At 43.4% G+C, this 25892-nt stretch overlaps 1 protein-coding gene across 1 annotated transcript in view; it reads left to right on the forward strand.

The window, feature by feature from the left end:
* The window catches only part of LOC121540409 (occludin), a 52941-nt gene extending 29312 nt beyond the window's left edge, over positions 1-23629 (forward strand). Inside the window, exons 5-8 of the mRNA XM_041849256.1 lie at positions 3802-4014; positions 6783-6954; positions 7125-7166; positions 23333-23629. Of these exons, the coding sequence (XP_041705190.1) occupies positions 3802-4014; positions 6783-6954; positions 7125-7166; positions 23333-23434 (529 nt within the window). The 3' untranslated portion in view covers positions 23435-23629. The remainder of the gene's footprint in view (positions 1-3801; positions 4015-6782; positions 6955-7124; positions 7167-23332) is intronic.
* The last annotated feature ends 2263 nt before the right edge of the window (positions 23630-25892 follow it).

Genomic DNA, 25892 nt, shown 5'->3' on the forward strand with positions numbered 1-25892 from the left:
CTCAGGAAGTGACTACTTTTCTGAAACTATTGGATTGGCTGCCATCAACTAATGGCAGGGCTGTATCTGGAACTGCATGTTGAAGAGAAAATTAGAATAAATAGAGCACACACAATTTCCTAAACTATTCCAATCTACCTGACAGTCATGTTTGATCTACACAATACATTTCTATCTGAATATTGTATAAATGTCCATTCTCCCAAATGTCCATTGCTCCCAGGTGTACATAATCAAGTCAAACCAGTTAACCAATTATATTTTGTACAAATATATATAAAACCACTGTGACTCTTTCAACATGCTACTGAAAAGTTTGAAAGCTGCAATACATTTTATGAACCTGAAAATACTGCAAAGTAATTCAAAGCCATTTGGAATCATTGCAAACAGGAAGTTGGATGCTTAGTTAAAACAACTTTGAACCTCTTTGTCCGTCTGAGGGTAAGTGTTCTTGTTTCAAACACACACTATACATCTTTAAAGGGATAGTTTACTCAGAATACAAATTAACAGGATTGTCCACCTACCTGTAGTTGATTCAAGAATGCAGTTTTGGGATATTTGGTTTCCTTTCGACACTTAATAGCCATATTTTGTTACTGTTAGTATTTTTAGTAACATTTAACACTACACTGTTCTTGTACCTGTGTAATAATACTGTACTTACTTTCGGAGCAACATTTTATTAGCATGTTGCTACGTAATACTTTGTTAAATGCATTTTAATTGCATAGCAAGAATTTTTGTAACTACTGTACACGAGTATAGTGACTTATGTAAGGACTCCATTATTATGCAATTACAATGCAATTTCCAAAGTCCTATGTAACAACAATGTTGCTATTCTAATAATTACAAAGTTACTACAGATGTATACGAACTTGTAGTCATGTGCTACTGTATTACATTATGTCAAAAATAAATAAAAATAAAATATATTTGTTAGTCTTTTTGAAGCTGCAAAAGTGGTCTACTCATGTATTTAATTGTAGGCTGTATGCTATATTAAGATTAATATCTAAAAGCCCTCCAGACCATGTGCTTATGATCATATACAGTTGAAGTCGGAAGTTTACATACACCTTAGCCAAATACATTTCAGCATTTAATCCTAGTAAAATGTCCCTGTCTTAGGTCAGTTAGGATCACCACTTTATTTTAAGAATGTGAAATGTCAGAATAATATTAGAGAGTGATTTATTTCAGCTTTTATTTATTTCATTGCATTTCATTGCATTCCCAGTGGGTCAGAAGCTTACAAACACTCAATTAGTATTTGGTAGCATTGCCTTTAAATTGTTTAACTTGGGTCAAACGTTTCGGGTAGCCTTCCACAAGCTTCCCACAATAAGTTGGGTGAATTTTGGCCCATTCCTCCTGACAGAGCTGGTGTAACTGAGTCAGGTTTGTAGGCCTCCTTGCTCGCACAATCTTTTTCAGTTCTGCCCACAAATGTTCTATAGGATTGAGGTCAGGGCTTTGTGATGGCCACTCCAATACCTTGACTTTGTTGTCCTTAAGCCATTTTGCCACAACTTTGGAAGTATGCTTGGGATCATTGTCCATTTGGAAGACCCATTTGCGACCAAGCTTTAACTTCCTGACTGATGTCTTGAGATGTTGCTTCAATATATCCACATCATTTTCCTTCCTCATGATGCCATCTATTTTGTGAAGTGCACCAGTCTCTCCTGCAGCAAAGCACCCCCACAGCATGATGCTGCCACCCCCGTGCTTCACGGTAGGGATGGTGTTCTTTGGCTTGCAAGTTTCCCCCCTTTTCCTCCAAACATAACGATGGTCATTATGGCCAAACAGTTCTATTTTTGTTTAATCAGACCAGAGGACATTTCTCCAAAACGTACGATCTTTGTCCCCATGTGCAGTTGCAAACCGTAGTCTGGCTTTTTTATGGCGGTTTTGGAGCAGTGGCTTCTTCCTTGCTGAGCGGCCTTTCAGGTTATGTCGATATAAGGACTCGTTTTACTGTGGATATAGATACTTTTGTACCTGTTTCCTCCAGCATCTTCACAAGGTCCTTTGCTGTTGTTCTGGGATTGTTTTGCACTTTTCGCACCAAAGTACGTTCATCTCTAGAAGACAGAACGCATCTCCTTTCTGAGCGGTATGACGGCTGCGCGGTCCCATGGTGTTTATACTTGCGTACTATTGTTTGTACAGATGAACGTGGTACATCCACAGGTACACCTCCAATTGACTCAAATTATGTCAATTAGCCTATCAGAAGCTTCTAAAGCCATGACATAATTTTCTGGAATTTTCCAAGCTGTTTACAGGCACAGTCAACTTAGTGTATGTAAACTTCTGACCCACTGGAATTGTGATACAGTGAATTATAAGTGAAATAATCTGTGTGTAAACAATTGTTAGAAAAATTACTTGTGTCATGCACAAAGTAGATGTCCTAACCAACTTGCCAAAACTATAGTTTGTTAACAAGAAATTTGTGGAGAGGTTGAAAAACGAGTTTTAATGACTCCAACCTAAGTGTATGTAAACTTCCGACTTCAACTGTATTTAGACTATATAACTGTTTTTGGCAGCCGTCAAATATATATATCAATTTTGTTTCCAAATAACTTGAATATGTTCAAATACCTTTAAAAATTATTTGGTTTTCTGAGAGGTATTCAAAATAATTTCAAATATTATTTGTTTTTCTGAAACCTGTATTTGAATATCAAAGAAAATAGTTGACACTCTATATAAACTATATTCGACTACCTCCAGTATTTGTGACCGACCTCATCGATTCAGTCTTATGTAGCAACATTTTAAATTGTTTTTGTTACATTGGATAAAAGTAGAGAATCAGAGCTACAAAATGGTTTATCATACACTGCAGTTGAGGGAAAGTAATTCTGCTTTGAAAGTTGATAAACTTGTAACCCCACTTTTGAGAAAATGGCCCTTAAAGGTTTTGGTACACCTACTAGAAAGCTCTTCTTCGTCTACACCCATTTAGCATTGTTCACACCCTCTTAAGCCTTAGCCCCACCCATATCTTTAAGGAATCACATGTGAGGCCATGTGCTAAACAGAGTGAGTAATGTAGTGTAGTAAACAACCAAAGATTTCAAGACCAAAAGTGGTGAAAGTAGTAGCCTACAATAAAGGAAAACTCCCGGTATAAATACACTTAATGTAGTCCTTGGCCTATATCCTATTCTGAGTTTGGTGCAGTTTCCCAAACTCGGTCCTGGGGCCCCCCCTGGGTGCACGTTTTGTTTTTTGCCCTAGCACTACATAGGTGATTCAAATAACCAACTCATCATCAAGCTTAGATTATTTTAATCAGCTGTGTAGTACTAAGGCAAAAACCAAAACGTGCACCCAGGGAGGGCCCCAGGACCAAGTTTGGGAAACCCTGGTCTAGACCTATTCACATGAGTGGCGCAGTGGTCTAAGGCACTGTATCGCAGTGCTAGCTGTGCCACTAGAGATCCTGGTTTGAATCCAGGCTCTGTCGTAGCCGGCCGCAACCGGGAGATCCATGGGGCGGCGCACAATTGGCCCAGCGTCGTCCAGGGTAGGGGAGGAAATGGCCGGCAGGGATGTAGCTCAGTTGGTAGAGCATGGCGTTTGCAACGCCAGGGTTGTGGGTTCGTTTCCCACGGGGGGCAGTATGAAAAAAATTAAATAATGTATGCACTCACTAACTGTAAGTTGCTCTTGATAAGAGCGTCTGCTAAATGACTAAAATGTAAAATACAGTATTGAAGTATTCAGAGTCTATACCATGTTGAGTTTATATTGAATCTTATTGTTGTGCTTCAGGTATTTGGAGTGTCCGACTAGCCTTCCCTCTGACCAGCCCTCCCAGGGGGCCAGTTCTATCCCCTCTGAGGAGGCAGGGGGGATAAAGAAGCCCTCAGCCAACAGGGGGAAGAGGCGCCGACGCAACCCTGAGCTGGACGAATCACAATATGAGACAGAGTACACCACGGGAGGAGAGACTGGCAACGAACTGGACTCACAGCAGTGGGAGAGGTGACACACATGCAGGAAGGAAGATGGGCAGACACACGCACACACACACACACACACACACACACACATGCACACCAGGGTTTCTGTCGGCTGAAAAGACGATAAATAAAACTGTTGTCGGCCAAAATGAACGGGAGAAAAAACATCCCATTGCAAAATAATGCTAATTGATGGAAATACCAGTCGATATAAATACATTTGACCATCATGCTTATCAGTCTATAGGTTAATTTGCATATTTAAGTGGAATTAAATTGGCCTGTGTGTATTTTCGTTAGTCATCATGTATCTTATTTATCCAACAACTATCACAAGTGCACAGCATACAGAGCCTATTTTGAGCTGGATTTCTCCTGCTGCTCCTGGAGTAAAACGTGCTTTTTTTATAAGCCCATTCATTGTGCAACAATTCGAAATGCAATCATGTGTTAAAAACAGTTCTGATGCATGATTAAAAAGAGCTACTATTTTTATTTCTTAACTGGTAATTGAAGCGTGGCTCCCATTCACCATTCAAGTGCAGGCAACATGCTATCAGCGTGTCACCCACCACTTTACAATGTGAGCAGAAGGCAGTACACATTTTGAAAAAATACTTAAATTGTTTGAAACCTAAATGTTTTATTTCATATTATGAGGCATGTCTTACCTTGCTTCAAAGTAACCTATAGGCAAAATCCAACATGGAAACATGGAGGCAATTATTTTATAAAGACTTCATAGGCGGAGCATGAGTTTCACGTTTGAGGAAGCTTACAATTATCCTACCATTTCTAGCATTCTGCGTGCCAGTTATGAATTTCATATGCTCATTTATGTGGAACAGTTTCATTTCAGGAATAACATTATTGTTTCTCAAAATCATTGTCACGTGGTTAATCATACAAATCTGAATTAAAATGATACAAATCTAAAAGTGAAAAGTCACCAACCTCTGCCATATGGAGACATTGATATACCATGATCCATTGGCGGCTAAAGACATGAGCACATGGAACTCATAGCCTATAGGCCAATGCAGCAGTAGGCCTATAACTTCCATTGCTCTTTCACACCGAGGATTGGTGATTATCGAGGGGGAGGTTGTTGGAACGATTTTTCAAATAGCTTAGGGTGAGTAACTATAGTTTTAATATATTATCGTTACCAATGGATTAAAAAACAAACACTTTCCTACATTTCCGCACAGCACTCAGGCGCGTGCGCTCCCTCAACATTAGCAGGACAGAGAAACCATGCTCATTGCTCACATGGAGCACTCCAAACAAGACAATAAACATGTTTTTCAAATCTCGTAAATGATGGTTATGAAATAAACCAAAACGTGTTTCTCACAAGTGTAGCAGGTTGTGAACTCTGCAAACAACATTTCCACTCCGAGAATGAGAACGGTAAATGACTGTAATTAATACATGCATTAACAGAAATGTATGTAACCAAATGACGGGGATTAACGGTACATTTACTGGTGATGACATATGTAATGGGGAATTGATAAATTTTTATAAAAGGGCAAACAATTCACACAATGAAACAATGAATGCGCAAGAATTGGCGGGAGACAGCTGAGCTATTCTGGGGAGAGACTCGCTTACATCACCACACACCCCTCCCCTTCCATGCAATTTCCCTCCTGTTCTATTGCTTTTCATATCAACTTTCTGTCGTTGTCCAGAAGCCAAAGGCACAATTCTAGTAATGCTAGAAACCCATCCTAGTTGTTGCATCTTTAGATTTAGAATGTCATCTCTGTCACATATGGAACCGCTATCAGGTGCGCTGTTTAGAATGGTGTTTTCCCGCGAATGGCATTTTGGCTTTAGGTTCTGTTAAAATGCATTACCATAATGTAAATGTGATTTCTGTCATTCTGAGCACCGTGAGTGGACACCGTAATGGGTTATGCACCCAATGCATATGGGTCCGTTACATTTCTCAAATGGCTGGTAAATTTAAGTCTTCCCGGTCACGTTGTCCAGCGCCACAGAAACCCTGACGCACACACACACACACACAGGCAGAAACGTTCACACTCATTCACACATACTCACACACACCTGCAACAATGTCATGTTAGTGGGAGAGCTGAGACATACATGTATACTCCGATAGGTAAGCACTCATGCACACACAAAACTAGAGCCATATTAGTCTGAGAGGTTACACACATGGTAGCAGTCTGGGGTCTCCGCTGGCCTTGTTCTGTCCAGTAGAGTAACACGTCTTTCCTGGTATGCCATTCCACATAGCTTTGTAATTGGAAATAATGAGAGAATTGGGCCAAAGATTTAATATGCGGGGGTCAGTGGTTAGGTTGTTAGTTAGTGAGATAGCAGCTGTATTTGGTTTCACCATGCCTCTTGCTGAGACTGAAAGGGCCCTGGGGACAGGATTGAGATCTGGACATCATTGTTTGACTTGTGTAAAACAGAAGATATGAAGCCCTGGCCTGCTGTACTGTGTATTACAGGAACACTCAGTTCTTGTAGTGGTCGAGAAGTGGCCAAAAAGAAAGTGAAGCTACTCTGTGAAATATGCTGAGTGCAACATATAAATACAGACAGACAGAAAATGATAAAACTATTGCATATAGTATTACATATTATAGTAGTACAGTGGAGTTTTATTGATAAAATATGCAGACATACTGTATGTTATAAAAGTAGTGATAACATTATTGCCTTACAATAATATTTTGCCCCTTGCTCCCCCTCTCTCACTCTCTCCCCCCTCTCTCTCTCTCTGTCTCCCTCCCTCCCTCCCTTCAGCGTCTACCCAGACATAACGTCAGACGGCCAGCGTCAGGAGTACAAGAGGGAGTTTGACACCGACCTGAGGGAGTACAAACATCTGTGTGCTGAGATGGACGACATCAGTGACCAGATGAACAAACTCAGCAGGCAGCTGGACACACTGGACGAGACCTCTGCCAAGTACCAAGTGAGATACCAGAGATAGATCAGTGGAGGCTGGTGTCAATTTAAATGGGAGGACAGGCTCATTACTTTGAGCTGTCGTCCCTTTACCAGCCTGCACTGAGAGACATATGCTGAACCATGGAGAAATACTGTGTAAATACTGCAAACTAACCTTCTTATTCTTCATTTCAGGTTGTGGCAGAGGAACATAATCGACTGAAAGACATTAAGAGGGTGAGCAGACATTTCAGTTACACTTTCTATTACACATGTGTAATCTATATTATAATATGCAAAGGATTCTAAGCTGCGGGAGGATCTCCTTCTACAAGTTTGTGCAGATTTGTTTTCTTTCATTTTAGGCTCAAAAGAAGCATGTCATTCTCTCACATGGTATTGCCCACTTTATATTTGACAGTGACGAGTACTGAGTATACGAAGAGGCAGGACGCAGGAATTAACAAGGTCAAGGTTTACAGAGATAGAGTACATGACACGAAGCAAAACAATCACACACAACATCCTACAGAACAGTCCAGGGCTAAATAGGGGTAGTGATGAGATAAAAAGGTGCAGGTGCGCTGGAGATGATTAGGGTGCATTGGGTTTCCATTCCGGTGTTGCCGAGGTGGTGTGCTCCAACTGGTGGCTCAGTAGACCGGCGAATCAGAGCGCCAGAGGAGAGCAACGGGAGGAGATGTGACAGTACCACCCCCCGGATGCACGGCTCCAGCCGCTGGACGTCGCCGGCCAGGATGATCCCGAGGATGAGGAGCGGGCCGTTCAGGGCGGCGACGGTGGAAGTCCCGAATTAGGTTGGGGACCAGAACATCCACAGCCGGAACCCAGCTCCTCTCCTCAGGACCATACCCTCCCAGTCCACCAGGTAATAGAGCCGTCCCCCACGGAATCTGGAGTCCAGCAGATCCCTCACCGCATACGCCGGACTCCCGTCAATGTCCAGGGGCGGAGGAGGCGTACCCCGGGGGACGGCATCCGCCAGAGGACCAAGAACCACCGGCCTGAGGAGAGACACATGAAAAGTGGGTGAGACATGGTACTGAGGGGGAAGGAGCAGCTGGTACGATACCTCATTTATCTGCCGGAGGACCTTAAACGGCCCCACAAACCGGGGGCTCAGTTTCTTGCAGGGCAGGCGGAGAGGGAGGTTTTTTGTGGACAGCCAGACACGATCCCCAGGCTGGAATACAGGGGCCTCACTGCGGTGGCGGTCGGCTTGGTCCTTCTGCCGACGAATGGCCCTCTGGAGATGGACATGGGCGGCGTCCCAGACCTGTCCGGAACCACTCGTCGACAGCGGGTGCATCGGTCTGGCTGGGTATCCAAGGGGCCAGGGCCGGCTGGTATCCCAGGACACACTGGAAGGGAGTGAGCCCCGTGGTGGAGTGAACAAGGGAGTTCTGGGCATATTCTGCCCAGGGAAGAAACCTCGCCCACTCACCCTGCCGGTCATGACAGTGGCAACGAAGAAACCTCCCCAGCTCCTGGTTCATGCACTCCACCTGCCTATTCGACTGAGGCCTATACCCGGAAGTGAGGCTGGCCATGGCCCCGATCTTTTTTTCAGGAAAGCCTTCCACACTCGGGAGGTGAATTGGGGGCCACGGTCCGAGACGATGTCCTCCGGAAGTCCATAATGCCGGAAGACCTGTTGGAACAGGACCTCAGTGACTTGGAGAGCAGAAGGAAGACCAGTTAGTGGCAAAAAACTGCATGATTTGGAGAACCGATCTACGACCACCATGACTGTTGTGAAGCCGTCAGAATGTGGAAGGTCAGTGACAAAGTCTATGGACAGGTGTGACCAAGGTCGCTGAGGCACTGGGAGAGGAAAATGTTTGCCTGCCGGTGCGTTCCAAGGTGTCTTCGTTTGGGCACATACGGAACAGGAGTTGACATAGCGGGACACATCAGAAGCCAAGGTGGGACACCTGTACTTTTGTGCTAGAGAATGCAGGGTACGCGTAATACCGGAGTGCCCTGCCGTAAGTATTGGGTGCGCCCAGATCAGCAGGCGGTCCCGGACACTGGTGGGTACATACACGCACCCCGGAGGAGCTTTGGCAGGCGCCGGGTCCTCCTGAGCCACCAGGCGGATGTCTTCATCCACATCCCAAATGACAGGCGCAACGATGTGAGACAAGGTCAGGATAGGGCCCCCCAGATCCTTCCTTTCTCCGGTATGGTGCATCTTGGAGAGTGCGTAAGCTTTCAAATTCTGGCATCCTGGGCGGTTGGACAGAATGAATTGAAATCGAGTAAGAAATTGGCCCACCTGGCTTGATGAGAGTTCATCCGTGTCACTGCCCGTATGTGCTCCAAATTCCGGTGGTCAGTAAGAATCCGGAATGGATGGACTGCGCCCGCCAGTGTCTCCATTCCTCCATAGCGAGGACCACCACCAACAGCTCCCTGTCTCCAAACCCATAGTTCCTCTCTGCGGGGGTAAGTGTTTTTGAGAAAAACTATTCTGGCTTAGCGTGCCGCTGAGAGTGGACCACACCCACGCCCTCCTACGATGCGTCCACCTCCCAGGATGAAAGGACGAGAAGGATTTGGGTTTTAGGATGGGTGCTGTGGTGAACCTCTCCTTCAGCCTCTTGAAGCTATTGTCAGCCTCAGGGTTCCAGGTCAGCTTCTGAGGCCCACCCTTAAGGAGAGAGGTGAGAGGGGCGGCTATGGAGCTGAATGACCGGATGAAATGAAGGTAGAAATTGGTGAAGCCCAGGATGTTCTGTAGGACCTTGATGGTGGTGGGAACTGGCCATGGCCTGATGGCGTCCGTCTTTACTCCTTCCATTAACACCCTCTGAGGACTGATCCTGTATCCTAGGAAGGAGATGGCCTGTTGGTGGAATTCGCATTTCTCCCCTTTCACCATCAGGTTGTGTTCCTGGAGGCAGAGTAGGACAGCTCGGATGTCCCTGGCGTGCTCCTTGAACATAGCCGAGTAGATCAGGATATTGTCGATGTACACCACCACCTGTCTCCTCAGCATGTCCTGGAACACGTCATTGACTAAGGACTGGAAAACAGATGGTGCGTTGGCGAGGCTGTAGGGCATGACACACTATTCATAGTGGCCTGAGGTAGTGCTGAATGCCATCTTCCACTCGTCTCCTTCCCAGATTCGGATCAGGTTGTAGGCACTCCTCAGGTCCAACTTGATAAAGTACCGGGCCCCCCGTAGCTGCTCGATGGCCGCGCCAGATAAAGTGAAACCTGTAGAAGGAAGCCTCTACATTTAGTAGTTTTACCATCAAAGCGCTCCGGTAGGGTGAGGGTTCCCGCAGAAGTGGGTGATAGCCCGGGGACAGGTGGATTGGAGGCACTCGCTGCTCCCTGAGGTAGAACCGGAGCGCTGGGCAGATTATGCAGAGTTTGGAGCACTTCCTGCATGGCGACGTTCAACTGGGCAAGCTGATGCTGGTGCTGGTCGAGGCATTGGGAAACTCCTGCTGCATCCATTTTCGTTTGGTGTGTGATTCTGTGACGAGTACTGAGTATACGAAGAGGCAGGACGCAGACGCAGGAATTAACAAGGTCAAGGTTTACTCAAACAATGACAAAGATATAGTATATGACATGAAGCAAAACAATCACACACAACATCCTACAGAACAGTCCAGGGCTAAATAGGGGTAGTGATGAGATGATGAGGTGCAGGTGCGCTGGAGATGATCAAATCAAATCAAATCAAATTGTATTGGCACATGCGCCGAATACAACAGGTGCAGACATTACAGTGAAATGCTTACTTACAGCCCTTAACCAACAGTGCATTTATTTTTAATAAAAGGTAAAATAAAACAACAACAAAAAAGTGTTGAGAAAAAAAGAGCAGAAGTAAAATAAAATAACATTAGGGAGGCTATATATACAGGGGGGTACCGGTGCAGAGTCAATGTGCGGGGGCACCGGCTAGTTGAGGTAGTTGAAGTAATATGTACATGTGGGTAGAGTTAAAGTGACTATGCATAAATAATTAACAGAGTAGCAGCAGCGTAAAAAGATGGGGTGGGGGGGCAGTGCAAATAGTACGGGTAGCCATGATTAGCTGTTCAGGAGTGATATGGCTTGGGGGTAGAAGCTGTTGAGAAGTCCTTTGGACCTAGACTTGGCACTCCGGTACCGCTTGCCGTGCGGTAGCAGAGAGAACAGTCTATGACAATGGTGGCTGGAGTCTTTGACAATTTTGAGGTCCTTCCTCTGACACCGCCTGGTATAGAGGTCCTGGATGGCAGGAAGCTTGGCTCCAGTGATGTACTGGGCCGTACGCACTACCCTCTGTAGTGCCTTGCGGTCGGAGACCAAGCAGTTGCCATACCAGGCGGTGATGCAACCAGTCAGGATGCTCTCGATGGTGCAGCTGTAGAACTTTTTGAGGATCTGAGGACCCATGCCAAATATATTCAGTCTCATGAGGGGGAATAGGCTTTGTCGTGCCGTCTTCTCGACTGTCTTGGTGTGTTTGGACCATGATAGTTTGTTGGTGATGTGGACACCAAGGAACTTGAAGCTCTCAACCTGTTCCACTACAGCTCCGTCGATGAGAATGGGGGCGTGCTCAGTCCTCTTTGTTTTCCTGTAGTCCACAATCATCTCCTTTGTCTTGGTCACGTTGAGGGAGAGGTTGTTATCCTGGCACCACACGGCCAGGTCTCTGACCTCCTCCCTATAGGCTGTCTCATCGTTGTCGGTGATCAGGCCTACCACTGTTGTGTCGTCGGCAAACTTAATGATGGTGTTGGAGTCGTGCCTGGCCATGCAGTCATGGGTGAACAGGGAGTACAGGAGGGGACAGAGCACGCACCCCTGAGGGGCCCCCGTATTGAGGATCAGCGTGGCAGATGTGTTGTTACCTACCCTTACCACCTGGGGGCGGCACGTCAGGAAGTCCAGGATCCAGTTGCAGAGGGAGGTGTTTAGTCCCAGGATCCTTAGCTTAGTGATGAGCTTTGAGGGCACTATGGTGTTGAATGCTGAGCTGTAGTCAATGAATAGCATTCTCACGTAGGTGTTCCTCTTGTCCAGATGGGAAAGGGCAGTGTGGAGTGCAATAGAGATAGCATCATCTGTGGATCTGTTGGGGCGGTATGCAAATTGGAGTGGGTCTAGGGTTTTTGGGATAATGGTGTTGATGTGAGCCATGATCAGCCTTTCAAAGCACTTCATGGCTACAGACGTCAGTGCTACGGGTCGGTAGTCATTTAGGCAGGTTATCTTAGAGTCCTTGGGCACAGGGACTATGGTGGTCTGCTTGAAACATGTTGGTATTACAGACTCAGTCAGGGACATGTTGAAAATGTCAGTGAAGACACTTGCCAGTTGGTCAGCACATGCTCGGAGTACACGTCGTGGTAATCCGTCTGGCCCTGCGGCCTTGTGAATGTTGACCTGCTTAAAAGTCTTACTCACATCGGCTACGGAGAGCGTAATCACATAGTCATCCGGAACAGCTGGTGCTCTCATGCATGCTTCAGTGTTGCTTGCCTCGAAGCGAGCATAGAAGTGGTTTAGCTCGTCTGGAAGTCTTGTGTCACTGGGCAGCTCGCGGCTGTGCTTCCCTTTGTAGTCTGTAATAGTTTTCAAGCCCTGCCACATCTGACGAGCGTCAGAGCCGGTGTAGTACGATTCAATCTCAGTCCTGTATTGACACTTTGCCTGTTTGATGGTTCGTCGGAGGGCATAGCAGGATTTCTTATAAGCGTCCGGGTTAGAGTCCTGCTCCTTGAAAGCAGCAGCTCTACCCTTTAGCTCAGTGCGGATGTTTCCTGTAATCCATGGCTTCTGGTTGGGGTATGTACGTACGGTCACTGTGGGGACAACATCATCGATGCACTTATTGATGAAGCCAGTGACTGATGTGGTGTACTCCTCAATGCTATCTGAAGAATCCCGGAACATGTTCCAGTCTGTGCTAGCAAAACAGTCCTGTAGCTTAGCATCTGCGTCATCTGGCTACTTTTTTATTAACCGAGTCACTGGTGCTTCCTGCTTTAGTTTTTGCTTATAAGCATGAATCAGGAGGATTGAGTTATGGTCAGATTTGGAGGGCGAGGGAGAGCTTTGTATGCATCTCTGTGTGTGGAGTAAAGGTGGTCTAGAGTTTTTTTTCCCTCTGGTTGCACATTTAACATGCTGGTAGAAATGAGGTAGAAAGGATTGAAGTTTCCCTGCATTAAAGTCCCCGGCCACTAGGAGCGCTGCCTCTGGATGAGCATTTTCCTGATGACTTATGGCCTTATACAGCTCATTCAGTGCAATCTTAATGCCAGCATTGGTTTGTGGTGTTAAATAGACAGCTATGAAAAATATAGATGAAAACTCTCTTGGTAAATAGTGTGGTCTACAGCTTATCATAAGATAGTCTACCTCAGGCGAGCAAAACCTTGAGACTTCCTTAGTATTTGATTTTGTGCACCAGCTGTTGTTTACAAATATACACAGACCACCACCCCTTGTCTTACCGGAGTCAGCCGTTCTATCTTGCCGATGCAGCCCGCTAGCTGAATGTTGTCCATGTCGTCGTTCAGCCACGACTCGGTGAAACATAAGATATTACAGTTTTTAATGTCCCGTTGGTAGGATAACCGTAATCATAGGTCATCCAATTTTTTCTCCAATGATTGAAGATTGGCTAATAGGATTGATGGGAGCGGCAGTTTACTCGCTCGCCGTCGGATCCTTACAAGGCACCCTGACCTACGTCCACGATATCTCTGTCTCTTCCTCATGCGAATGACGGGGATTTGGGCCTTGTCGGGTGTCTGTAGGATATCCTTCGCGGCCACCAAAATCTTCGTCCAATACGAGGTGAGTAATCGCTGTCCTGATATCCAGAAGCTATTTTTGGTTATAAGAGACGATGGCAGAAACATTATGTACAAAATAAATTACAAATAATGCGGAAAAACACACATAATAGTACAATTGGTTAGAGGGCTGTAAAACGGCAGCCGTCTTCTCCGGCGCCAATTGTGTACAGATTAGGGTGTTGGGTTTCCATTCCGGTGTTGCCGAGGTGGTGCGCTCAGACCGGTGGCTCAGTAGACCAGCGAATCAGAGTGCCGGAGGGGAGCAACGGGAGGAGACGTGACATCGACAGTGTTTTTTTGGGGGGGAATGCACTGTTACCAATGCCATTATGATGTCATTTCACTCCCAAGGCAAAGCCTATAAAAGTGCGGGACCAGCCGCTCAGTAGGTATTACAATAGTCATGCCCAGATGCAGATGATCCACTTCTCGCCCAGTCCGCTGGAGGCGTCGAGCCACTCGAACCGTGAGGCGCAAGAGGAGATTTGGCAGGAGGAGACGTTAGGTCCCATACTATCCACCAGCTCCCTGTTACGTAGGCTAAGTGTCCTTTGGGCTGCAAAGCTCACTGGACAAAAGTCGTCTAAATAAAAATGAGGGCTTTTAGCCATCTTTGACGACTTTCTCTTTTTATTATTAGATGGATATTTGTTTTATTATGAGATGGTAATACCGTTTTTTTGTTTGAAATGGTACCCTTACTACGGGAGATGATACTGACATAGAGCATTTGATGTAAGCGTTTGTAGCCCCAATTTTTATCTGTAGAATGACTAGGTCTATATTACCCATAACGCTCATTGACTGGACATTCCAAATGACCATGGCAATTATGCATAAAAATAGTAATATTCATTTTGCAACATGCAGTAATCCATGGTACAGTATCAACCCCGCTGCTGCGCTTGTAGTCTATGGCGGTACGTAAAATCTTCAACAGCAACTCACGATGACCACTTGCCCTCTTTTCCCCAACTCTTAAACATACCCTCAAATCCGTTCAAATAATGCTGTCAAATTAAGCAAGTTATATAATGAGTCAAATAAGCACAAGGCCTAAAACATAGGCAACAAACGTGAGCTAGTAGCAGTGTTAATTTTGGCACTCTTTTTTAGATTTAATGTAGTCTTGGCAAGTCGGTTAGGAGATCTACTTTGTGCATGACACAAGTCATTTTTCCAACAATTGTTTACAGACAGATTATTTCACTGTATCACAATTCCAGTGGGTCAGAAGTTTACATACACTAAGTTGACTGTGCCTTTAAACAGCTTGGAAAATTCCAGAAAATTATGTCATGGCTTTAGAATCTTCTGATAGGCTTATTCTTGGGAGCAATTTCCAAACGCCTGAAGGTACCACGTTCATCTGTACAAACAATAGTATGCAAGTATAAACACCATGGGACCACGCAGCCATCATACCGCTCAGGAAGGAGACGCGTTCTGTCTCCTAGAGATTAACATACTTGGTGCAAAAAGTGCAAATCAATCCCATAACAACAGCAAAGGACCTTGTGAAGATGCTGGACGAAACATGTACAAATGTATCTATATCCACAGTAAAACGAGTCCTATATCAACATAACCTGAAAGGCCGCTCAGCAAGGAAGAAGCCACTGCTCCAAAACCGCCATAAAAAAGCCAGACTACGGTTTGCAACTGCACATGTGGACAAAGATCGTACTTTTTGGAGAAATGTCCTCTGGTCTGATGAATCAAAAATAGAACTGTTTGGCCATAATGACCATCGTTATGTTTGGAGGAAAAAGGGGGTCCTTGCAAGCCGAAGAACACCATCCCAACCGTGAAGCACGGGGGTGGCAGCATCAAGCTGTGGGGGTGCTTTGCTGCAGGAGTGACTGGTGCACTTCACAAAATAGATGGCATCATGAGGAACGAAAATTATGTGGATATATTGAAGCAACATCTCAAGACATCAGTCAGGAAGTTAAAGCTTGGTCGCAAATGGGTCTTCCAAATGGACAATGACCCCAAGCATACTTCCAAAGTTGTGGCAAAATGGCTTAAGGACAACAAAGTCAAGGTATTGGAGTGGCCATCACAAAGCCCTGACCTCAATCCTATAGAAAATGTGACAGCAGAGGCTTCTTCCTAGTAACCCTCCCATGAATGGCATTTCGATTCAGTTTTCTTCTTATTGTTGAAGCATGCACAGTTACCTGAGATGCAGCAAGGGAGGTCTGCAAATCTCTAGATGTTATGTTTGGGTTGGCTTTCACCTGATTTATTATTGTTCTTGTGGCTCTTGGAGATATTTTGGAAGGGCTTCCACTTCTAGGCCGAGTTGCTGTCATGTTAAATGCTCTCCATTTGTAAATTATTTGCCTCACGGTGGACAGATGGAGCTCAAATCTTTTTGAGATGATTTGATAGCCTTCCCTAGACTGATGTGCTCTCATTACCCTGTCCTCTGAGATCTCCTTTTCTCCCGGCATGGTGTGCTTTGCATTCACCTGGATGGGTAACGCCAAACTGACCAGGTTTCTTATCTCTATTTATCAGAGTCCCGCCCAAACTCTTTCCTAATGATCTCTCCTTTGATTGTTTTATTTGGTAGCTAATTATTTACCCACCTGATTCTACTTACCTCCTTGATTTAACCAATGCAACTTGGGGTTCACTTATTTTTGCACCTGCACTAATTCCATTTTTATTTTGTTTTTCTACTACATGCATGATTTCCTCTACACCAACATATGGTATTGGTAAATATAAACATGTTATGTCAGATCAAAAGGACTTGTTCTGATTAAATGAAGATTTCATGGTAAAAACTGAAAAAATCTGTAATTGCACAAGGGGTTCACATACTTTCAAGCAGCACTGTATATATATACCTGTCTTTCAAAGATAATTCGTAAAAATCAAAATAACTTCACAGATCTCCATTGTAAAGGGTTTAAACACTGTTTCCCATGAATGTTCAATGAACCATAAACAATTAATGAACATGCACCTGTGGAATGGTCGTTAATAATATAATAATAATATGCCATTTAGCAGACGCTTTTATCCAAAGCGACTTACAGTCATGCGTGCATACATTTTTTTGTGTATGGGTGGTCCCGGGGATCGAACCCACTACCTTGGCGTTACAAGCGCCGTGCTCTACCAGCTGAGCTACAGAGGACCACATGGGGCGGTCTGGGGCGGTGTGTCTTAGCATCATCGGACTGAGCTTGTTATCATTGCAGGCAATCTCAACGCTGTGTGTTACAGGGAAGACATCCTCCTCCCTCATGTGATACCCTTCCTGCAGGCTCATCCTGACATGACCCTCCAGCATGACAATGCCACCAGCCATACTGCTCGTTCTGTGCGTGATTTCCTGCAAGACAGGAATGTCAGTGTTCTGCCATGGCCAGCGAAGAGCACTGATCTCAATTCCATGGAGCACGTCTGGGACCTGTTGGATCGGAGGGTGAGGGCTAGGGTCAGTCCCCCCAGAAATGTCCAGGAACTTGCAGGTGCCTTGTTGGAAGAGTGGGGTAACATCTCACAGCAAGAACTGGCACATCTGGTGCAGTCCATGAGGAGGAGATGCACTGCAGTACTTAATGCAGCTGGTGGCCACACCAGATACTGACTGTTACTTTTGATATTCATACAAATATTCACACGTTAAGTTTGCTGAAAATAAATGCAGTTGACAGTGAGAGGACGTTTATTTATTTTTGCTGAGCTTATATATACATATATACAGTGGGGAGAACAAGTATTTGATACACTGCCGATTTTGCAGGTTTTCCTACTTACAAAGCATGTAGAGGTCCAGAAAATCCAGAAAATCACATTGTATGATTTTTAAGTAATTCATTTGCATTTTATTGCATGACATAAGTATTTGATACATCAGAAAAGCAGAACTTAATATTTGGTACAGAAACCTTTGTTTGCAATTACAGAGATCATACGTTTCCTGTATGTCCTGACCAGGTTTGCACACACTGCAGCAGGGATTTTGACCCACTCCTCCATACAGACCTTCTCCAGATCCTTCAGGTTTCGGGGCTGTCGCTGGGCAATACGGACTTTCAGCTCCCTCCAAAGATGTTCTATTGGGTTCAGGTCTGGAGACTGGCTAGGCCACTCCAGGACCTTCAGATGCTTCTTACGGAGCCACTCCTTAGTTGCCCTGGCTGCGTGTTTCGGGTCGTTGTCATGCTGGAAGACCCAGCCACGACCCATCTTCAATGCTCTTACTGAGGGAAGGAGGTTGTTGGCCAAGATCTCGCGATACATGGCCCAATCCATCCTCCCCTCAATACGGTGCAGTCATCCTGTCCCTTTTGCAGAAAAGCATCCCCAAAGAATGATGTTTCCACCTCCATGCTTCATGGTTGGGATGGTGTTCTTGGGGTTGTACTCATCCTTCTTCTTCTTCCAAACACGGCGAGTGGAGTTTAGACCAAAAAGCTCTATTTTTGTCTCATCAGACCACATGACCTTCTCCCATTCCTCCTCTGGATCATCCAGATGGTCATTGGCAAACTTCAGACGGGCCTGGACATAGGCTGGCTTGAGCAGGGGGACCTTGCGTGCGCTGCAGGATTTTAATCCATGACGGTGTAGTGTGTTACTAATGGTTTTCTTTGAGACTGTGGTCCCAGCTCTCTTCAGGTCATTGACCAGGTCCTGCCGTGTAGTTCTGGGCTGATCCCTCACCTTCCTCATGATCATTGATGCCCCACTAGGTGAGATTTTGCATGGAGCCCCAGACTGAGGGTGATTGACCGTCATCTTGAACTTCTTCCATTTTCTAATAATTGCGCCAACAGTTGTTGCCTTCTCACCAAGCTGCTTGCCTATTGTCCTGTAGCCCATCCCAGCCTTGTGCAGGTCTACAATTTTATCCCTGATGTCCTTACACAGCTCTCTGTACTTGGCCATTGTGGAGAGGTTGGAGTCTGTTTGATTGAGTGTGTGGACAGGTGTCTTTTATACAGGTAACGAGTTCAAACAGGTGCAGTTAATACAGGTAATGAGTGGAGAACAGGAGAGCTTCTTAAAGAAAAACTAACAGGTCTGTGAGAGCCGGAATTCTTACTGGTTGGTAGGTGATCAAATACTTATGTCATGCAATAAAATGCAAATGAATTACTTAAAAATCATACAATGTGATTTTCTGGATTTTTGTTTTAGATTCCGTCTCTCACAGTTGAAGTGTACCTATGATAAATATTACAGACCTCTACATGCTTTGTAAGTAGGAAAACCTGCAAAATCGTCAGTGTATCAAATACTTGTTCTCCCCACTGTATATACAGTGAGCTCCATAATTCATTGGACAGTGACCATTGTTTTGTTATTTTGGTTCTGTACTCTAGCACTTTGAGTTTGATAGGATACAATGACAATGAGCATGAAGTGCAGACTGTCAGCTTTAATTTGAGGGTACTTTCATACATATCGGATGAACCGTTTAGAAATGACAGCACCTTTTGTACACGGTCCCCCCATTTTAATGTACTACAAGTATTTGTTAAATTGGCTTCACAGATGTGTGTCGTTAGGCAGGTGTATTCATTTGTGTCGTTAGTGAATGCAGGAGAGCTGTTGATGAATAGTAATGATTCTAGACTTTGCTATTGCCTTTGGAGGTTGTTATTGGGGTGTGACAACATGAGGAAGACAGCAGTGTCGATGCAAATGAAGTTGGCCGTCATAAGGCTCAGAAATGAAAATCAATCATTCAGGAACATTGCAAAAACCCTGGCCATGCCCAAGTCAACAGTTTTGTTCATCATTAACAAGAAAAAAACAACAGGTGAACTCAATTATGTCAAAAGACCCGGTAGACAGAGGAAGACCACTGTAGTGGATGACCGGAGAATACTCTCTATGGTGAAGAAAACCCCCCTGACAACAGCCCAACAGATCAAAAACACTCTCCTGGATGCAGGTGTAGATGTGTCAAAGTCTACCACACGCAGAAGACTACACCAGCAGGACTACAGAGGGTACACTACAAGATGCAAACCACTGATAAGCCTGAAGAACAGAAAGGCAAGATTACAGTTTGCTAAAAAGCACCTAAAAGAGCCCCAAGAGTTCTGGAAAAAAGTATTGTGGACAGATGAGACAAAGATTAACATGTACCAGAGTGATGGAAAGACAAAAGTGTGGAGAAAAAAAAGAAATGCCCATGATCCAAAGCATACCACCTCATCCATGAAACATGGTGGAGGGGGTGTTATGGCTTGGGCCTGTATGGCTGCCAGTGGAACAGGCTCACTTGTCTTCATCGATGATGTGACTGCAGACAGAAGTAGAACAATGAATTCTGAAGTCTACAGAAATATTTTATCTGCTCAGATAAAACCAAATGCCTCCAAACTCATTGGACGGCACTTAATCATGCAACAAGACAATGACCCTAAACATACTGCTAGAGCAACAAAGGGGTTTTTGATGGCCAAAAAGTGGAAAATCCTTGACTGGCCGAGTCAATCACCAGATCTGAATCCAATTGAACATGCATTTTACATGCTGAAGAGGAGACTTAAGGCAATAAGTCCCCGAAACAAGCAGGAACTGAAGATGGCTGCAGTACAGGCCTGGCAGAGCATCACCAGGGAAGATACCCAGCGTCTGGTGATGGCGATGCATCGCAGACTTCAAGCAGTCATTGCATGCAAAGGATATGCGACCAAATATTAACAATGATTACTTTATTCTACATTATGTTATACTGTCCAATGTTTTTTGATGCCCGAAAATGGGGGGACTATGTACAAAAGCTTCTATAATTCGTAAACGGTTCATCCGATATGTATGAAAATACCCTCAAATTAAAGCTGACAGTCTGCACTTCACCCTCATTGTCATTGTATCCTTTCAAACTCAAAGTGCTAGAGTACAGAACCAAAATAACAAAAGAATGGTCACTGTCCAGTGAATTATGGAGCTCACTGTATATATATATATACAGTGCATTCGGAAAGTATTCAGACCTCTTTACTTTTTCCACATTTTGATACGTTACAACCTTATTCTAAAATGTGATAAAATGTTTGTTTTTTCCTCAACAATCTACACACAATACCCCATAATGACAAAGCAAAAACAGGTTTTTAGACATTTTTGCATATTTATTCAACATAAAAAACGGAAATATCACATTTACATACATACTGTAAGTATTCAGACTTATGATTCGATGATGTAATCGTTGCCAAAGGTGCTTCAACAAAGTACTGAGTAAAGGGTCTGAATACTTACGTAAATGTGATATTTCATTTCATTATTTTAATTTTATTAGTTTTACCTGTTTTTGCTTTGTCATTATGGGGTATTGTGAGGGGGGAAAACCCAATTTCAACAATTTTAGAAAAAAAGCTGTAACGTAACAAAATGTGGAAAAAGTCAAAGGGTCTGAATACTTTCTGAATACCAAGGCAAAGGGTGGCTACTTTAAAGAATCTCAAATATAAAATATATTTTGATTTGTTTAAACTTTTTTGGTTACTACATGAATCCATATGTTTTATTTCATAGTTTTGATATCTTCACTATTATTCTACAATGTAGAAAATAGTAAAAATAAAGAAAAACCCTTGAATGAGTTTCAAAACTTTTGACTGGTACTGTATTTATATCTATATCTATATCTATATCTATATCTATATCTCTCTCTCTATATATATATATATATATATATATATATATATATATATATATATATATATATATTTGTTTTATGCCAAGCTCATGAGGCCGTTGATGATGTGAGGCCTGAGGTAATTGCCTGGAGAACTGGAGACTGTTGTTGTTTTTGTTTTGGGTTTTCCCTTCCCCAGTGATTAGTCCCAAGTGAATTAGCATATATGATATTTTTTACACAACAAGATGTAAGCAAATTAATTTTTATTGAAAAAAATAAATCTGTAACTATGGAGCCCTATTTTTGCATTAAAATAATAGCAATAATAGCCTAATTGTCAACCCAAATTTCCTGCCTCACTGGTTTAGGTGTTGCACATCAAAACACACTACATTGACAAAAGTATGTGTATACCTGCTCGTCGAACATTTAATTCCAAAATCATGGCCATTAAAATTGAGTTTGTCCCCGCTTTGCTGCCAAAACAGCCTCCACTCTTCTGGGAAGGCTTTCCACTAGATGTTGGAACATTGCTGCGGGGACTTGCATCCATTCAACCACAAGAGCATTAGTGAGGTCGGGCACTTATGTTGGGCGATTAGGCCTGGCTCGCAGTCGGCATTCCAATTAATCCCAAAGGTATTTGATGGGGTTGAGGTCAGGGCTCTGTGCAGGCTGATCAATTTCTTACACACCGATCTCGACAAACAATTTCTGTATGGACTTCACTTTGTGCACGGGGGCATTGTCATGCTGAAACAGTAAAGGGCCTTCCCCAAACTGTTGCCACAAAATTGGAAACACAGAATCGTCTAGAATGTCATGGTAGCATTAAGATTTCCCTTCAATGGAACTAAGGGGCCTAGCCCAAACCATGAAAAACAGTCCCAGACCATTATTCCTCCTCCACCAAACTTTACAGTTGGCACTATGCATTCGGGCAGGTAGTGTTCTCCTGGCATCCGCCAAACCCAGATTCTTCCATCGAACTGCCAGATGGTGAAGCGTGATTCATCACTCCAGAGAACGCGTTTTCACTGCTCCAGAGTCCAATGGCGGCGAGCTTTACACCACTCCAGTCGACGCTTGGCATTGCTCATGGTTATCTAAGGCTTGTGTGTGGCTGCTCAGCTATGGAAACCCATTTCATGAAGCTCCCGAAGAACAGTTAATGTGCTGACGTTGCTTCCAGAGGCAGTTTGGAACTCTGTAGTGAGTGTTGCAACCGAGGACAGACCATTTTTACACGCTACGCTCTTCAGCACTGTGAATTACTTTACACTCTTAGAAAAAAAGGTGCTATCTAGAACGTTAAAGGGTTCTTAGTTTGTCCCCAAAGGAGAACCCTTTAAGGAACCCATTTTGGTTCCAGGTGGAACCCTTTTCGAACCAAAAAGGGTTCCACCTGGAACAAAACAGGGTTATCTCATGGGGACAAACGAAGAACCCTTTTGGAACCCTTTTTTCTAAGAGTGTATAACATTATTACTAATTTTTTCTATTGTGTGATGCTGAGACAAAATGTTGGTGCGACCAAATCATGGGCTGTTGCCATCAACTGAATGTTAATGGCACCAGTGCCACCAGGGGAAAAAGTTAGTCTGGATCCCTCATACACTGTTTTTAATGGATACATGGGTTCATGGTCGGCCAATCACAACATTGAATAAAAAATATAAAAAATACCATGATCATACAGGAAATAGGCCTATGGGAGTTTTTTAAACGCTCCGGAATTGATCATATTGGTATATCCAGAGAACAAAAAGATGAACAGATAAACAAATGTTTTATTTGCAGGAGGGTAGAATTGCATTGAATCAAATTATTAGTTTCCAATAATGTACCGCTAGTACATTATAAAGCATTACCTCTATCACCCCATAATGGAACATAGACGATTAAAAAATAACTGTTTTCTCTCTCCTCCTCAGACACCAGATTACCAGGCTAAGAAGCTGGAGTGTCGCAGGCTGAGACACAAACTGTTCCAAATCAAACGCATGGTGAAGGCTTACGACAAGGGCCACTCATAAAGACACTCTCTGACCTTATCCACCCACCCACCCATTATATACCCCAACTCTGTCTTCATGACAACAAAACACTCCTGGATATGGCCCTAACGTTTTGAACACACAGACTGCGTCATTGTGCTAAATAGTATGCAGCATCATCTAAATATGTGTGCATCAAAAGTTCAACATTCACCTTCTGCTACCATTTCTGTCAACCCGTTTACGCATACAGTTTGACGCATACCTTCGATAAATCCAACGTATGCACCACACAGAACGCACTGCAACTGCCTCTGCGACGCAATACTGCAAGGCAAACGCAGCGTTCCATTGGAAATGAATATACTTCTGGTGTACCAAAACGCAAAGACGCAGTCGGTGTGTTCGAAGCGTAACACTAAGACAATATGCAGAACACAAAGATTATGCAGAATGCTGAAACCAAAGCTACTTTATTGACACACACACACACACACTGTAGACTTCCACATATCCACATCTGTGCGCATGCACACACACACACGTTTGTCCATCAAAGAAAAGAAGAATGAAGAACAGACACACACACACACACACGCAAGAACACGTACGCGCACGCACGCGCACACACAGGTGATGAGGTCCTTGGCAATGAACATTAATAAAACGGACATGTAATTACTTCTGACTTTACTCACCTCATACCAGTTCTCGTCTCTATATGTGGATCGCTCCATAGACACTATTGTACGCTGTGGAGTTAAAAGACTACACACAATACTTCACACGTAACACATAGCCCACCAACACTGCCATATTCCTAACTGTGCCTAGTAACATTGTGGTACATGCTTATCTTGAAGCACTACAGCCTATTAGTCTAGATGGGCATGGTTTTAAAAGGTTACTTCAATGTCGTTTGACCTGAATTGGTCTGTGATAAAGGCATTGGGCCTTTGCTGGTTCCTGTTCGCTTTAGATAGGGCATAATGTACATTGTGTTATCTCCCCAGATAAGGCAGTATCACTGAGCGTAGAAAACGGCGTATCTGACTGCTGAGTATGCACCTAGTAGAACAAAACTGTGCTGTGTGCTTCAAGCACTCCACAAAAGAAACCTAAAATACCCACCGCTATCTTACAAAAATCAGAATTCTACCTTTTATTATGACAGTATGAGATTTGGACCTGCAGTATGTGAAGACTAACTCTCAGTTGTGTCTTACTATGAAAACATGACTGTTACGTTTGAGATTAAAGCAAGAAGTAGGTCTCTGTATGCAACATGGTCAGTGAAAGTAGTATTGTATTGTAACGTACTTAAACATGCAGTTCATTTCCAAGCAGTCAGACCACTGTATTATAACAATATCACCATCCAGAGTTCTTCTAAATCTATTGTCAAGTTTTATTGTCATGTGCACAAGTACAGTGAAATGCCTTTCTTGCAAGCGCTTTCCCAACAATGCAGCAATCAATATCAGTAGTACTATAAAATAAGGTAAATCAGAACAATTGTGATTAACTGTATCTGTGTATATAAATATTTATAAATATATATAAATATATATATATATATATATATATATATATATATATATATAACAGGATTTAAATTAAGTATTTACTAATAACACAGGATCAAGAGGAACAAAAATGTGTGCTATGCATTCTTCATGTTAAGGAACATACTGTTCTGGTCATTTTGTACATGCTGAAGAAACCAATGAACTGTTGTCCGGGGTATTTTCTTTGTGGTCATTCACAATGCAATAATGCTATGCAAATATTAACCTATGAAAGGGGTAGTTTTTTTAAAAACAATATTTGTCTCATGTACTCTTTATACACTATGGAAAACATGTCAATAAGCTCAACTTGGTTTTGATTTGATTTCTCTGCCATGATATTATGATTACCTGTTGATTATTATGTGTTGCCTCACTCTACTAATCCACTCCCAAAGCAAGGTAACGTTTCTCAGTGTCATTTAGAAAATGATTTACACCTATTTTGACCTTTTTACGAGTCCTTTATTTGTATATGAATTTATTTCCTTTCATATTAATGTAAAAGACAAAGTAATTTTTTTTTATAACCAAACATTGTAAAAAAGCATAATTTCTAAAATGTATTAATTGCCATGATAAAAATAAACGTTTCTAATTATTTCAAACCTTTAACGTAGCCTAACAAATATCTATTTTGTCCAATCCCTCTCCACAGTAGGCTAATGTCCCCATTAGCCAACTTATTCACAGGGCTCTAAATTAACTTAATGTATTTAGATGTATTTATTTATTACAGCCTACATAAGGCCTATATGAATCATACTTTTGAAGCACATCTCCTGGAGTAGCTCTAGACCTAGATACAGTATATCAAGGAGCCTCTTTCCTTCCGCCCACAGTCTCACTGCCATCTTAAACCACAGCCTAGTGGTCAAGTTACCAGCTTGTTAGCCAGTTGTGTAATGTAGAATGGCTGGACTAGGTTG

Source organism: Coregonus clupeaformis, chromosome 26, assembly GCF_020615455.1.
Source record: "Coregonus clupeaformis isolate EN_2021a chromosome 26, ASM2061545v1, whole genome shotgun sequence".
Taxonomy (NCBI): Eukaryota; Metazoa; Chordata; class Actinopteri; order Salmoniformes; family Salmonidae; genus Coregonus; species Coregonus clupeaformis.